Genomic DNA, 17,429 nt, shown 5'->3' on the forward strand with positions numbered 1-17,429 from the left:
AGCCAAAACGGCTGCTATCCAAAAATGAAAAGAATAGCTATTGTATACTAGAGCAGGGTTTGTGTGGCCCAATACATTTTTTGATACACAAAACGTTTGTTATCTCCAAATTATTTGCTTTAAAATTTGCTTCTCTCAATCCTATGATTGAAATGAATTACTAGCCTGATCGTTCACATCACGTTTAATGCATCTCCACTTTATGGATTTTCAAAGAGATCTGTTTTAAAACACAAACATCATTCATCACATAAACAAAATTTAATAATAAAGCCTCTTGGAATTGACCAAATAAACCACAGTGCCCAAAAACTGCCCAGAACCTGAAATATATTTATTAAAATTGTATTCACATCTTGTGTATTTTTTTATTTTATTCAGAATAGGGAGTGATAAGGGCATACGTGTAATACAATTAGACGCACACTGTTCAAACTGGGAGTACTTAATCACAGATGTTCAGTCAGTGGCACAAAATCTCTCTCTTCACCTCCTTAAAATATTAACAAAAAAAGTGTTCTCTTTCCCTTTTGTGCTTTCATCAGACACTACAGCTAAATGTTCCTCTCCTCATTGTTTTGATTTTATTTCCCTATATTTATGAATAGTGTTTTAATATGTTTTCCTGGCTAGACTACTGGAAAGTCAAATCTGGGAATGCCACCATCCTCATGCAACCATAGATTGTTTCACCCAAGTTGTTTTAGGGACTAAGATGTATCACTTTCTCTAGAATTCTCACACAGTTTTGCACAAAAGATGTTTCTTAAAATTCCTGTGACTGTCCACACTATACCCATTAGATTTATTGTTGGTGTGGTGGTGGGGCTTCTTTACAAGATCTTCAAATTACTGGAGTGGTCACAGATCCTTTTTCCTCTACAGGTAGCACTGGGCAATGAACACACTTTCATAGTTCTTTCTCCAGCAGTAAATGTACCATTACTTCCATTGTTTTTTAATTACTCTGTCATGACTGCCTATCCTTCCTTTAAGAATAAATGTTTTGAACATCTTTTTAAAAAAGTTAAGAAATCATTTACATGCTTGTAATGTAGCTTATGGGATAGCTACTTTTGAAATCCATTGCATTAAGTACTAATACTATACATTGTAACATATGGTGCCTCAATATATTCTGTAATGTGGTACTGCAATCACAATAGAGCAATGTCGTGTTTAAGAGACCATCTTCACATTATTGGTAGCAACATTGCTAAAATGCCAGAATCACATATTAAAGCCAAAATGGTTTAATATTCACAGTGAGGAGTTTCACAGAAATGTTATTGAGCTATGCTTGCCTGTTTGTAAAACACGTTTGGTATCTGCAACATTGACAAAAACAGAGCCTTCATTTAAGAACTGAAAGGCAGCCTTTTGTTCCTTTTTAGTAAGTATAAATCCAAATATACTAGACTGGTTAATTGTTACCTAGGGAATAGCAGCACAGAGAGTGCAATCAAAAGATGAGAAACTGTAAGAGGTCTCATCCACATAAGCTATGAAACAGCCTGTTTAGCACAACACATAGTACAATGATGACTTTGGCTTCGATATATGGTCTTTAAAAAAAATCACTGCCAGTTTGGGGAAGTTACAAAACACTTATAACCTGTGACAGGCACATATAGAGATCAGGGATTGACTGAGGTTAATGGCTATCTGTTTCTCTTGAGTAAAATGGTGCCCGAGTGATACTTTGTCACAAACGTGCCACACTCCAGGCCTGGTTTTAACTTGCGGTTTGTCAGCCCTTCTGTGACCTAACACAAAACCAAGACAGAGCGAAGGAACTTAGCATGTATGGCCCACAACTACATATGTGGACTTAAGAGCAGACCCTTCTGTTCACAAAGGTGGGCTCAGACTACATTCACCTTTTACCCTCATCATTAGAATGCACACAAAACTTATACAAGTGCTCAACCTAAACCTGTTTAACGACATCCTGAAAGGGACGTGTTAATGGCAAGTTCACATGTACAGATTAACAGCCTTACAACCCCATAAGTAAAGATAATTACCTCATAATCTGTTGTGATTTGAATGGCACCATCATACGTTCCTTCCAGTTCTTTTGCAATTAACTTGACTCTGAACACAGCATAGTAACCTGAAGTCAGTATTACCTGAAATTGGTTAAAATTAATAGGTATGAATATTACATGTGCACACAAAGACACAGACACTTTATGAGCCAAATAAACAAAGATTTTTAACAACTTACAGGTAACAAATCGATAAAAAAAGTAGGGTACTCGGCAGGAGTGATTCCTGTCCTCCTAATGCTAAAACCCTTGTGTGTAACGCATTCAAATACTGAAATGTGCCAGGATAAAAGTGGAAAAACAAAATGCACTGGATTATGTTATGATTTGTCAATAAAAAAATAAACAAAACAAGTGGAAAGAAACAGAAAGCTGAAAAAGGCAGAAGCAACAGCCTTCAAGTCTCAGCTTACAATGTCAAAAGCAGTTAATTCTGACATCTTCCATGCTTCACCATCACGTTTTCCCATAGCTCCTAAAGCATTCAGTCTTTCTCTGCTACATCAGACTGAATATGTATTATTGCCAGGATCGAGATGAAGGTATGAGGAAGTAGGAGCAAGAATTGAAGTTGCTAAGGACTAAATGCAACAAGTTCTGGAAAGACTAATACAACATCCAAGAGATTGCCCACGATGCATAGCAACAGCCTTGCGCTCCATGACAAACGCTTAATGTTGAAGCAGGTCTAAGTAACGAGGAAAATATAGGAAGGCACAGGAAGAGACGGCAAAGGAAGACAAGTGTTCTGCTAAAACAGCTGGACTGTGTAGCAAATGACAAATACTTAAATGGGGACAGAAAAGCCTTTTCCTGTCAGACAGCTCAGATCCAGTGTACATATCAAAGCTGAGCCAGCAAAAACCTTCAGGCATTGGAGGAGAACCACAGTCTTCAAAAGACTGGGATGGAGATTCCATCTTCAGTAGATAGTCACATAGGCAGGATAGCGATGGATTCCTATGTATCAAAAACGAGTCTCAAAAACCACCATTACTATGCTGTTGAGTATTCAGTGCACTGACATGAAGCCAAAGGGCAGTACTGTACTCCAATAACTCTCATGTAACCTCGAACTCAAGAAGCATATGTTAGTAGTGGCTCCACAAATGCGATAAGAGGAGCCCTGAAAATCCATAGACACCATGCAATCTGTAGGCCAAAGTGCCGACAGAACTTGGGCCAGAGTTGACATCCATGTATCTTCCTTGTGCAAGAGCTGGTTCATGGAGCCCTACAAAAGAGTTTCAAGCACAGCTGCATATACTGCATACGTGCAACGCTACTGACTCACATGCAATTTTAGGCGAAGCACCTGCACATTTTGAAAAATAATATACCTGTAGAAGGCTAATGGGAAGTATTGCTCATGTAATCTGGAAGTATGTATGTATATACCTAGGGATATTTCTACAGCACAGATCTACTAAGGGAGCATCAGAGCACTAAAGAGATTGGTGAAATCCTAGGGTACATCATTAAATATGTTTTCAATTAATGATTCAGAGGACTCACTGATCCTAAGTCAATCTACTCCAGTTTGGATAAAACACAAACAACCTTTTCCTCTCCCCACCCCACAGTTGATGACTTTTCTTCAGACAGATTGACCCCACCAGAAAGGTTGTGAACTATAAAGGTTTCATTGAGCACATCACAGGACAAAACCTAAATTTTCAAACAACTGCCACATAATGGCCAACTGACAAATATCACTCCTCAGCACTGCAACACCATCTAGGACCATTCAGTGAGAACCACATTGAATATTGGACCTCTGCCAAATTAAAATAAAGGAAAGGGAAGAAAAGACCTGCTGGAAAGTGAGGGTACAGGAGAAATCAACTCTGTAATGATCATACTTTCTACAGTCAAATATCAATCTTATCTCCCTCTGGGGAATCCGGACAGGAACTACTAGCCCTTTCAATGCCAGATTTTAGTTATTTTCAAAACGTTTATCAACTATTTGATTTTAGCAGTTCTTTTTGTTCTCCTTCAATATCTTTTTGACTTGTGGGTCTATGAAAACGTAATCCTTCATTCACAATGTACTCCAATTTAGGCTGGGAACCAGAGAGACGTTCATATCCCATCATCAGTAATTCTTTCTTCATGACTTGGTGGTCTTTCTTTCTGGCCTGTGCTCTTCCGCTTAGGGCAGGAAATAGCAAAGTATTACAGAATTTATGCCAAGACTCAAAGTTTGATAGCCACTTGGGTAATACCTTCTCTTTTTTGTGGGGCCCTGAATTCCACCACATCAGATGCCTAGTCTACGCCCGGAATGCTCTGTAGATCTAATACCGTGGCTTTATCCTGTACTTCTGAATTGAGAAACCGTATTAACCTCCTCAACATATTCTCCCTCAGTCAGTGTAGAGACATCCAGGATTCATGGATGTGAGGCCCTGACCACATAGTCAAGCATCTCAAACTACTTTCCTGAGTGAGCCATGATAAAAAACAGCAGACTTTTTAAAGTCTTCATGCTATTCTCATATCTATTTTAGAATGCGCCTGGTTCTTTACAATTGATAGACACGTATCAATATCCACAAGTTTCTGTTTATTCTGCTTCACTCTTCAATCAAGTTCCTTAAGGGTGGACTCAGTTGAGAAAACAATCTAGTCAATACTCCCGATCCCTCAGGAGATCATGGATCAGACCCCCGCCCTGGGTTAGATCAGCAACCCAGTGCTGTTCCATAGCACTTCCCTCTCAGAGGTTGTTGAGGAGATGTGGGCCTCCATGGATGAAGTATAAAGTACTCCTGCTCTTTCACGTCTTTGCTTTTATACGTCTTTGGCTTAATACTGTTCAGCGTGGCACGGACCTCCAATGAGACCAACCCTAGATGGCAATCCACTTATCTCTCTACCTTACAGCCAAAGTGGGGTGCCCTCAATGGTACCTGGTCAGCAGTAGGCTGTCAGCGAGGGATACTCCAGCAGAGGTCAAAGAGCCACCCAGCCATCTCAACCCTACCCTTTCTACCTCTCCCCAGATCACTCTACCATCACACAGGGCCCCAATTCCAGATGCTGTGGCTCTCTGTGCTATTTATTATTCCATATAGTGCCAACCACTAAGGTTTTCTCACTTTCAATGTACTTGTGCGTGCACACTGGAATATGTATGTATGTATGCATGTATGCATGCATGTATGTATGCCAGCACTCTTAAGATTTTCAGATCGTCCATTGGTGTAGGAGGAGCAGAAATAGACACTCTTGCCCCACAGGATTCTCCACATCCAGCTTACAAAATCGCCAGCCGACTTCATCAGAGTGGTTTGATGCTACATAATGCAAATACCTTTTGACCCCATGAACCTTGTTTATTCAACTACCTGTATTGGAAGGTGGAGGTGGAAAAATATACGGCTGAAAATTTTATAAGGATGCTTAGCTAAGGAGCAGAATGTAGCCTCAAGAAAGAAGGATTAACAAGAGACATGCACTAATCGAGTTGCCTTATTGGCACGCATAGTGGAACAATATTTTTCCTACTAAAGCAATAAAAATCAATCTGGAGCAGCCTCATTAAATGGTGATAGAGGTTGTGGCCACTGAGCCATGGCCTCTCTTCCAAATCAAATTAGTTAAGAGTACAAGAATGTCCAAAAGCTTGGCTGGCAGAGCAATAAACACAAAATAAAAGTATTAGTTGAGGCCAAGTACAACAAAGGAATTTTAATCTCCAGCTCATGGGCATACTGAAAATCTGTTAACAGACTCAAATCTAGCCAAGATTTAAAAACAAAATTGTCAAGCTTCAGAGTTTAAATTGCCAAAGCATTATTCTATTACATTTTTATGACCAGTTTCTAATAGAGATTGTTACCAACAATATGCAGCAAAGGAGTGATAAGGAGGGAATTATGGTCATCTACTAGTCTGTCAGTGAAATCATCTCAATATATATATATATATTTTTTTAAATAAGACCCATTATAAACAGCCCTCTCTCTCTGTCGTTAGTATCCTCCTTCACACATTGTATATCACAAATAAGAAATGGGACAAAACAGCCATACTTTTTTAATAATTATATGTACATCATTAAATGCGTACATGCATGAGTAGAGGCATCACCAAACAATGGTTTGTCATAGACACTATACAATACATACATACATAAGCAAGCATTTTAACTTAGTAATAATGTTTCATGTACTCATACATGCATTTGTCAATAGCCCCAAAGTGGTCATTATACCAATCAATAAATATGGATTCACTGATATGCACAGATCAATAAAAACTCCTCAGCCAGAGTTTTCATCAGTTAAAAAAACAATGTTGAAATTAAAACAGAATATTTTGTTTTGATGGCGCAGACAGCATTTGCTTTCTGTGGAAAGTAGTTTTATGTTTTGTGAAAAGAAAAATATTTTAATAACAAAATAATGTACTTAAGGGATAGACTTTTACTTTTTACTGAGAACAATGTAAATAATTTCCAATACGATTTGCTAGTTCCTTGTTTATCATTTAGAGTTACACACAAAGTGGTTCACAGCTGCGGACCTAGTTTGCATCCTTTATTCACAAACATTTTTTTTCTCCACAAAACATTCCCTTACTCTCAACAGGCAACCTTCAAGGAAATGAGGCCTGGGGTTTGCAGAGCATTAGGACAACTCCTACTACTGATTTTAATGCTAAATTCTGTAGAAAACCTTGAAAAGCAACAAAGTAAGGATAACTTCTGAATTGTTAGCAAAGGGGATTTAAACAACACCAATGAAGTTCAGAGATTACGTTTGAAAACAGGAAGAGCGTAGTGGCTGCATCACTTTGAAAAATGTTAATCTCGGACATTAGCCAATATATATTTTTAAGGCACACAAACCATTATGTCCAGACTAAAAACCATGCAGCACTATAAACAGTTTACTACTACTCTAACAGCTAAATACCCACTACTATACTTGGATGTGGAGAGCTCTAGTGAATAGATGTAAATTAGTGAATCATCGAACACTCGCATGAACAGTAGCAAAAAAAAAACTTTAAAACAATCACTGATGCCAGATTTCTTGATCTACTCAAATAATGTATGAGGAATTTTCATTAGGAAGAACATTCAGCATGAATAAATGTAGCACAAGTGTGCATTTACACATGTTATTTACTTCCTTGAATTGATCGGTTTTCCCCTCATGGAGAAACAACTTTAAACAGTGTCCTCGAGAGATGAGTATTCTTAAAATACCTAATTCCTTTCCATATTTCTAGATATCCAAGAGGTTCTTTTTGCCTTCCATGCATCTAGAGGAGGTGCAGGAGATTACATGACTATCCTGTACAAGTGAAGCATCACATAAAGCTCATAAAACAAGTTTAAATACTTTCAACAAGGCTGAAAAGGGTTGAGAGCGACAACCACATATAAATAAATAGTGGCCAGAGTGCTTAATATAAGAGTGGTAGCATACAAGTATATCTGCAGTTTAAATACATGCCCCTAATTCCTCATAGCTAATGACACCACAGCAGCAACAGAACATACGGGATTTAGACTTCTTTTCCAAACTATAAACCTGGAAGCTTATTCCTGATAAGGAAAGACCTCAGATTCTTCCACAAAGTTTAAAATAAGAGCAATGGAGGAGTTCACTATTAGTAATCACAGTCTGTTCTTTTAGACACTTTTTGGCTGCATATTGCAATTTGCTTAGAAGTAGTCGTGTCCCACAGTCTCATGCAACCAAAGTCAGTGACATGATTCAAACATATTTAACTGGTTTAAAATGTGACTATTCCATGGCACTTCACTTTCTAATAGCTCATTCCTACGCAGGTCCAAGATTTTATTTTGCTCTCTTAAAACAAAAGACTGGGTAATTCGTATTGGGCAGGCTACTGCCATACCAAACCAAGATGTGAACCCAAGCTCACTTCTAATGGTCTGAACGATTGTATACGGTGGAAGATTTAAAATATGCCTCACAATACAGCTCCAATACTATGACAAGAAACATTAGATTCACAAGCCAATAATTCACCCCAATTAGAACCTACAGCAGTACTACACTTTTGAACACCATTAAAAGAGGGGTCGAAATTAATCCATCATATTTCTGATTAAACTTTAAAATTCCACCCAAAGATACTGGGCACTGAATGAATGCCCACTGTAAATGTTCGAAAACGTTATAATCTTAGGCCTAAATATTTATGTATTTGTACAATATTTCCCTTCTAAGAAACAGGAATATTTTCCTAATTTTTGTCGGGAAGATAAAGCTCTTTGTTTGCTAAATATTTACTGTAAGGGGTCTGTCTACACATTACTCATAAAGGACCAGTAATTTACTTTGCGATGGAATTGGGTTATATCCAAATTAACTAAAACGTCAGGCTATAATGGAGGTAAGTCACCAAGAACTATTCTGTGAGAAAAAGAAAGGTTTTAACTTTGGTCGTCAAATCTGCCAGGTATATTCCAATAAAGTTGTGTGCAGTAAACAACTCTGTTTTAGGCTGTTATGCACCAGAACCAACTTATTAAACTGGACAGTGAGATTAACCACGATCTGTGCTCCAATGGATACGAGAAAAGCATTAAGGATTAACAAAGACCTGAAAAAAAAAAAAATCTCATCAAACAATGTTTGCCAAAGACTCTCTGATGACCACATCAAAAGCTGCATGAAGTTGACAAAGCAATAATGAACAGCTGCAGCTTGCCCTATTGACTTCTTATATATAGCCCAAAAGGAAAACAAATGATTCAGAGTAGAGTGGTCGTCATGAAAATTAGCAAGTTAAATCGGACTAATGTGCAGATCCAAAATCTATGCATTCAAATGTTACAACGCTGTTTTTGGAAATACATTCGCTGTAATATTAATGAGACTTATCATTAGAAGGAAGGTTAATTTCACCTTTCTTACAAATTGGCTTCACTATCATACCCTCCCAAGACTCAGAAAAGTGGCCCATTTCAATCACCCATCGAAAGAAGGGTAATAACTGAAGAGCCCACCAATACACATTAAACTGGAAAGAATTACATCTTTACAATCCACAAATAAGATTAAATCCTTGATGGCATTACAATTCATAAAACATAGATGAAACGGACACTTGCATGGTTGGCCTGAAGGATTTATGAAGTGGTGAACACAAAAGTATTCCAGCACTGCATACAATGAGATGGAAAACCTGGAGAAGTCCTGATCAACTAGCATTTAAAATGTGCTCAAATTGCCGGTTTGAATGACATCAGCCACTACAGACAAGCTCTTGCAAGGATAAAGTTACTTACTCTGCAAGTATCTGTTCATGGCATATAGAGCTGTGAATTCACATGCTCTGGATACACACCTGGCATCTAGAGTTGGGTCTGGAGTGGTGCAAGATTTTTTTCCTTCAAAGAAGTGTTCAGAGTCACGAGTGACTCCTCCTCTTGGTGACATTGCACATGGGCATCAACTCCTTTGTTTTTTTTCCCCACAGACTTGTGAAAAATGAGTGTAAGGAAGGAAAGCATGCAAAAAAGTAAATACATATGAACAGATATATACAAATATAATGTAACTGCAACGGCCAAAGGCATCCGGGGAGGAAGGTGGGTGCATGTGAACCTACAGCACTACATACCAAGAACAGATGCTTACAGGTGAAGGAGGTTCACTGTCAACTGAGTGTGTTGTTGGCACTGGTGTAACGTGCTGGCTTTGATGAGCCAGTCATCGGGCAGGGAAGCACATGAATGTTTTGTCTTCTCAGAAGTGCAGCGACTACCGCTAAGCAATTTGTGATAACTGAGAGCAGTAGTGACTCAGAATGGAAGGATCCATACATGGTAGTGTTTGCCTGCAATGACAAACTAAGTATTTTCAATATGCAGGGGAAGTGGAATGTGAAAGTAGGCGTCTTTTAGATCTAGAGCTGTCATACAGTTACCTTGCTGTAGGAGAGAAATAACATCCTGAAGGGTGAGCATATGGAAGTGTTCTGATAAGAGTATTTGTTTAGGGGCCTGAGGTCAAGTATCGGCTTGAGAGAGCAGCCTTTTTTGGGAATCAGGAAGTATAGGTTGTAGCGGAACTGGCTATATGGTCCCTTTGACAAGAAGGGATCGGACTCCTTGTTTGAGAATGATTACATGTACCTGACATAGCTTGTGAGCGTGAGGAGGAATATTGGGAGGGGTGGTGGTAAGCTCAAGACAATAACCATGCTGGATAATGGAGGGACCCATTGGTCCATGGTAATGGTGTCCCATGTTGAATAGAAATGTTGAAAACTTCCTCTCCTCTAACAGGTGTAGGGTGAGCAGGGGGGTGGGGTTTGGGGGGTAGAGGTAGTCACTGCTTGGCAGTGGAGGAGGATCAGCATGCAGTAGTGCTCTTTCCCCTTCCCTTGCTGTTGGTACCTCTATAAAAGCCTCCGTAGAAACCTCTACAGTAGGTGAATTGAAGCTGCCTAGGATGGGAGGTAGATGCCTCAGAGGTTGAGAATTTAAAGGAGTCTCTGAGCCCAAGGTGACGTAAGGTGCCTCTTTGTGCAGAGGACTGGAGGGCACCTATGGCCTTAGCAGTGTCTGTTTTTTTTGTTTTTTTTTAAGTTTTCCCCAAGGTGGTATCCACCTGGGGCTCAAACAGGTGCGCTTTATCAAAGGACATATTAAGACTGTCTGCAGGACCTCAGGTTTAAAGCCAGAGCAACATAGCCAAGCATGCCTCCAGAGCAGAACGCTGGTGTTAATGCCTCAAGCTGCTGTGTCTGCGGCATCCAGAGTGCACCTAATGGTATTATTAGAGATGACCTGGCCCTCTGTGACTATTTGCTGCCCCCTTTTTTGGTGCTCACTGAGTAAAAACTGGAGGAGCACCTCAATTTCGTCCCAATGAGCCCAGCCATACCGGGTTTGGGAGTTGGCAATATGCCAATGATTTGCAGCCTGTGCAGAGACTCTCTTGCCTGCAGCATTGATCTTTTTACTCTCCTTCTCAGAGGAAGGAGGATCCCCAGTGGCCTATTTGCCCGCTTACAAGATGCTGTAGCTACAATAGAGTCAGGTGGAACCTAATATCTGATGTACATGGATCAGAGGGGGCTGGCTTGTACTTTCTATCCAACCTTGGTGTGATAACCCTAGAGCAGACAGGCTATTTAAAAATCTCATCTGCATTGCAAAGCATGCCAGGGAGCATGAGGTGATATAGTATGTTCCTGTGAGTAGAAGTCAATGTATTAAACTAGAAATCTTGTTAGATGGGGTCCTTATGCAGGTCCACGTTTTGGAACACAGCTGCTCTAAACACTACCTGTTGGTATGAGGTAGGGTCTTCAGGTGGTACGGGGCGTGCGAGTTAGAGGTCAGGGTCATTGGAGGGAAGAGGGTTAGGATCATAAGCGTCCCAGGGTCTGCATCATCCTAAGGAGCCTCTAAACACCCAGTGAAAAACAAAGGAGAACTCTGGGGTGAGTACTCTCCCGGTAAGGGTGAAGAGGGAGAATGGGGAGGGGATGGTGTGGAGGTGAAGATGGAGGCAGAGGAGCTGGTGAAGGCTTACCTGGAGGTCTGGTTGCCTTGCCCATGTTCCTCCTTTTGGCAGGAAGAGGAACGTCCAAAGCCTCCTGGAAGAGAGTTTCTTCTCAGGGAGCACAGGAGAGGAAGGTGTGGCGATAATCCAGCCTGTACCCTCCTGTATTTGGAGGTGGTGTTGATGAGCATCTATGGTTTTCAAAATGGGCTTGACCAGAGACGGGCGGTAGAAGATTGGCCGGAGTCTCCGGGTTCTGAGAATTTCAGCACTGAAGATCTCAGCGCTGAAGATTTTGGTCGCTGGGGTTTGGTCGGCATTGAAGTGGAGGCTGATGGCTGCAGGCTCGGTCTGAAGGCTGGAATCGAAACAGGGATGAAGAAAAGGGACATCAATGTTGAGGACAGGGACCTATCCTTAATGGATGGATTTGGTGGTGAGTCGGAGGGTGGGGCATCCAAAGTAGTCTTTCGGTTCTGACCATGACCTAGTGGCAGTGGCGAACCGCCGACCTCAAGGAGGGGTTGAAAAGCCTTTTTTTTGTTTTTTTTTTAAGTCTTATGGTGGGCAGGAGAAACCACGGAACTCGTTAGCTGGACCAAAGTGTTTTAGTGGCTTTCTAATTGGACATCCAAATCTGAGCTGTCCTGCATAGAGAGGGCCTCCTGTACAGGTTCCTCCTAAGCGTGCTCCTCTCCAACGATGTCCGGGGTGTTGTCTGGCATCTTCTGGTCCACCTCAAACCGATGTGCTCTTTGGTCCTGAAGAGTGTTCTTGAAGCAGAATGCCTTACAGGTGTAACAGTCAGCCGCACAATGATCCGGGGAGAGGCAGAGATTGCACAAGAAATACTTGTCAGTGTGCAGAAATTTGGAGTGGCACAGAGGACAGAAGCGGAATGGAGTCCATTCCATCAGGGAAGCATTTCTGTTGGTGCCACGTGGAAGGTAGGCCAGAATTGGGCTTTGGCCACCCGAAAGGTGGGCTTGTGCCCGATCTCAAAAAACGAGGAGACACTTAGATTGAAAATCGCGAGCGAGGGCAATACCATTGTAACAGAGAAAGTTTGGAAGAAAACCGAAGCAAGTTGATAGAGCGAAGACACACATGTTGAACCCTGCGGCCAAGAGGAAATCTAACAAAAGGAGTTGATGCCCCTGCGCAATATCACTGACAGGAGGAGTCACTCGATCTCGTGATTCGGAACACTTCTCTGAAGAAAAACAACTTGCACCACCCCAGACCCAACACTAGATGTCAGGAGTATACAGAGTATGTGTATCTACAGCCACACATGCCATCAAAAAGTATTTTCTCTAATTAATGTTTTGTATCAATTATGATGCCCCTTTAGCTCCAATTGCTTCATAAGGCTAGATACTTGTTTTGCTAGTCTCCGAAATGTCCTCAATTTGTTCTTCATTAATTGGTAAAATGTATCAAAACAGCTTTATTACATAGAAGGAATCAAACTCACTATCATTTGGACTGTTTCCCTATTTAAGCCAAGCTGCAACCTTACTTATAAATTAAGTAACCATTAAGCCTGTCCTCATTATAGGAAACATCAGTCAGCAGAAACAATATTTGAAACTGAGACAACTGCATGTTCTGTATTCTAATTTACTTTGCCATGTACAGGGGACTCACCCAGTATTGGAAGAGCACATAAATCAGGGCAATGCCATACAAAAGGGAAACTAGCCCGAAGAGAGCCAATGTCGCTGCCAAGTTTTATAGGCCTCCTTGCAATAAATTGGTTAAGTTCTCAAAAAGACCAAAAATAAAAAGTGGTACAAAAACAATAAACTGGACAGGATTGCTTGATAACACGAAATGTCTTCTCTCTTGGTATGTCCAAAGGATCTCAGTCATTTAAGCAGCCCATTAAGGCACTGGCCAATAAACTGAAAAACCTTTAACTGCTGTGATTTAATGGATGGAGGAATACTAGTACTGGGGTTCTTTTTTGTTTTATAAACATTTTTTTATTGGCTGTATTAAAAGACAGGGGAAGGGAAGGGAAGGAAAGGAAAAGAAGAAAGAAAAGTGCACAGATAGGGCCTGGCGCAAACAGCTTAGAATCAACCCCATGGTGACACTATACATTGACAATAAGACACTTCAACAGTACCATTACTCAGCACAGAGCACACAGTCGTAGTTGTTCATGGGAGAAGACCCAACCATTTCCCCCATACCTTTGCATGTTTATGGGGGTAGCCCTTCACCTCATAGACCAATTTTTCTTGGCTTGCACACCAATCAACTCCGTGCCTCCATTTCGGGAAAGACGGGACAGTGAGGGAGTTCCAGGTGGTTGCAATGTCTCTTTTGGCCACCAGTAAGGCAGTACCCATAAACGTACCCTCCAACTCCTCCATGGTGCCCAACAATACTAGTTTTGGGGATATCTGTTGCTCCCTTGCGAGCACTAAATTCAATTCATGATTTATCTCACCCCAATACACCTTTATGGGCAGGCATGTCCAGTCCATATGAAAGAAGTCCGCCGTTTCTTCTGAGCACCGAAGACATTGAGCAGAGGGGCAGAGACCCGCTCGGTACAGCCGGTCAGGAGAAAGGTATGCCCCATACAAAAAAATACAGCTGCACCGCTCGCAATCTTACCGACACTGCCAGTAATCTGGGTGCCATTAGTGCTTCCACCCAGTCTGCCTCCTCAATCGGTCCCAGCCAGCCCTCCCATTTATCTCTGATATGGTTTAGGTTGCTGGGGCATTGCTAATTAACATCTTGTAAATTTGGGACACCCCTTTTTTCCCCAGATCACCCATTAACAATTTGGCATCTAGTGGACTGTATTCCGGTAATGTATCAGCGTGGGAAAAGTGCATGCTCCGGGCATGGCGGAGTTGGAGGTATCTAAAGAACTGCGTGAGGGAGAGTTTAAAGTCAGTTTGCAAATCCTGAAAGGACTGCATGGCATCTCCTTTCCACACATTGCCCAACCGTGAGATACCCACGAGGACTCATTTATCAAACCCACTCTGTGCAGCCTATTCGCTTAGCTATTTACCGTAGGACACAATGGAATCTGCTGGGTAATGACATTGTTCCATTGAGTGTGCTGTAATGTCGCCCAACATTGCAGAAAGACTGCATACAGACAGGTATAGAATAAGTGGAAAGCCAAGCTTAGCTAGTTCCAGTTGTACCAACAGGAGTTGCTTCGCTAAGTCATACAGGTAAGTGTTCGCAATACCCATGCCTCCGTCATATACTCCCCCCTTTGGCAGTGCTGCAGCGCAATCCAGTGTCTCCCGCCATACCAGAGGAATGAAGTGGCAGTTCTATCCAATGCATGGAACCAGGAACGTCGAATCAGGAACAGGAAGTTCTGGAGCATATACAGAATACTCAGCAATATTATCATCTTATATAGGGCCACATGGCTCAGAACGTTTAATGGCAATGCCTGCCATCTTTGTAGGTTTGTCTTGATTCGAGACAGCAGCGGTGTCAAAGTTAACATCCACGTTAGTTCCAGAAGGAGGGCTACCCATATACCTACGTATTTAAAGCTCAGCCGGCGAATGGGCACTACCCCCTGCCAGTTATAGCAGTCTTGTGACAATGCTTCAGTACCAGCACTGATTTGGCAGGTTCATTTTGAGCCCCAATGCCTCCTCAAAACAGCGCAAAAGATGAAAGCTCCTCGGGCCAGATTCACTGGGTTCCGTCATGTAGAGCAGGACATCATCTGCACACAGGGCCACTTGGTCTTCAGATGCGGTTCCCCAATTCCAGCTGCAATATAATGTTTCTAATCTAATCAGTTGTGCCAAAGGCTCAATGGCCAGGGCAAAAAGGAGAGGGGACAGGGAACAGTCTTGGTGCACAGAAAAAGTGGAGGATAGGGTACCACTAACCTGCACTTGGGTTGTGGGGTTGGCATATAAGGCACAGACTAGTCGATAGAATCTAGCCCCCAAACCTGCGCATTGCAATACTAGGAAGAGAAACCCCCAGTCAACAGTATTGAAGGCCTTTTCGAAGTCAACAAATAAAAGGGCCAGGTTCTGGGGTAACTGGCATGAATCCACACTGATTCAAGTGAATAAGCAATGGCAGGACCCTCTTAAGTTGTGAGGGAAGAATGGCAGCATAAATCTTCACTTTGCTGTTAATAAGGGATCTTGGTCTGTAGTCGGCACACAGTTGTGACGTTAGCTGGGTTTTGGGAAGCACAATAGTAGCTATGTCTAATCCCTCCGGATTCCCAGTCGGTCAACCTCCTCATACAAGGCTTTAAGCTGTGGCGTCAGGTCGTCCCGTAACAATTTGTAGTATTCCGATGGGAACCCGTCAGGTCCAGGAGTCTTTCCCGCCCCCATTGAGGAGATAGCTTCTTTGATTTCTTCACTTGTTAGGGGTTCATCTAGGAGTGCTGCCTCCATAGGGGGCAATTCAGGAAGGGGAATGTATGTTAAGAATTGGTGGCCATGATCCGAGTCAATCACAGCCAAGGCCCGATACAGCACCTGATAAGAGCCAAATGGGTCAGTCACTTCTTGGAGCTTGGTGACGGGTTCTCCATGTGTTAAAAATTTTGGGGATAATTCCAGATGATTGATGGTGGGAGTCCAATCAGTAAAGCAGCTTCCCATTTTTGTCCCCTCATCCATAAACCCTAGCATTGGCCGCTCGCCAAAGGCGTTTAGCCACCTCCAGAGAGTGATCACGGAACTCTTCCCAGATCAGTAGGAACTGCCTGGCCACTGCCTCGTTCGACTGTGCAATATGCTCCGCCTCAAACTGGGTGGCTCAGGTATCCAGCTGAGTAATGCAGAGGGTCTGGGAGCACTCCCGGGAGCGGACGAGGCTCCTGGCCACCACTCGCATCACCACCCCGCGCCCCAAAGAACTCCTGGCGAGCAGACCGATTCCTTATTAAGAACAAAATATTCCTTAAGTGTTTGTTTCAATTGCTGAACATGAGGGTTGTGTTGCAAGTACCATTCATTCATTCATTCGTTCGACCACTGCCTGAGCGGGCCCCATTACAAACCGGAGTGGCTCATGGTCAGATATCCCTCGCTGCAGAATTTCAATGTGTGTGAGGTGGCGGCAGTCTGTGGCCAACAATAAAACAAGGCCAATTCTAGATTGTGTATGATTTGCTACTGAGGTATGCAAGAATTGATGGTGTTGTGGGTGCCAAACCCTCCACGCATCACACAGACCCGTGGATGCTAGCCAACCCGACAATCCTGCGGGTCGAGGGGGATCCTGTCACTTCCAGCGTGGGGTCAGGGACTGCAATAAAATCTCCTCCCAGAATAGTGGCCCCCTGGGGCAGATCCAGGAGCAGGCTAGTAAGATCATTTAGAGTCCTGTGTAGGGCCGCAGACGGGATGTATATACTAATAGCAATGATTGTGAGGCCTTCAGCTTTCCCAGTCAGGGCCACATATCACCCTTGTGTGTCTCTCCACACCTGGGTGACCACCATAGGAAAGGAGCGGCAGAGCAGTATTGCTTCTCCCCTCGATCCGCACACAAACCCTGCATGGTATACCCTGTCAAAGCCCTTATAAGCCAAGAACGGACAGCAGTCTCCTGGAAGATGCATCTCCTGCAGCACGAGTATGTCAGGGAGATGAACGTGTGTAAGCACCGCCGTGTCCTTGATCTTATCTAGAAGACCATTAACATTCCATGAAATAATGTGCACCGGCCCCATCCTATCTGTGGGTGTATGTCAACTGAATTCCTACCCACAGGTCCTCCCGGGCATCCTCCAGCTCCCCAATCGGTAGAGTGAGCATAATGCCCCGCTGTGTGTCGTACTCCTTACTGTACAGCAGTGTATGCCGATATCCCTGCGCATTTGTTAGTAAGAGCAAAC

The 17,429-nt window shown here is 42.5% G+C and overlaps 1 protein-coding gene across 2 annotated transcripts in view; it reads right to left on the reverse strand.

The window, feature by feature from the left end:
- TMEM131 (transmembrane protein 131) overlaps window positions 1-17,429 on the reverse strand; it is an 892,454-nt gene that overhangs the window by 423,252 nt on the left and 451,773 nt on the right. For both annotated transcript variants that reach the window (XM_069204268.1, XM_069204267.1), the window contains exon 18: window positions 2,028-2,132. In XM_069204268.1, coding sequence (XP_069060369.1) covers window positions 2,028-2,132 — 105 coding nt within the window. The remainder of the gene's footprint in view (window positions 1-2,027; window positions 2,133-17,429) is intronic.

Source organism: Pleurodeles waltl, chromosome 8 (assembly GCF_031143425.1).
Source record: "Pleurodeles waltl isolate 20211129_DDA chromosome 8, aPleWal1.hap1.20221129, whole genome shotgun sequence".
In the NCBI taxonomy this organism is placed as follows: domain Eukaryota; kingdom Metazoa; phylum Chordata; class Amphibia; order Caudata; family Salamandridae; genus Pleurodeles; species Pleurodeles waltl.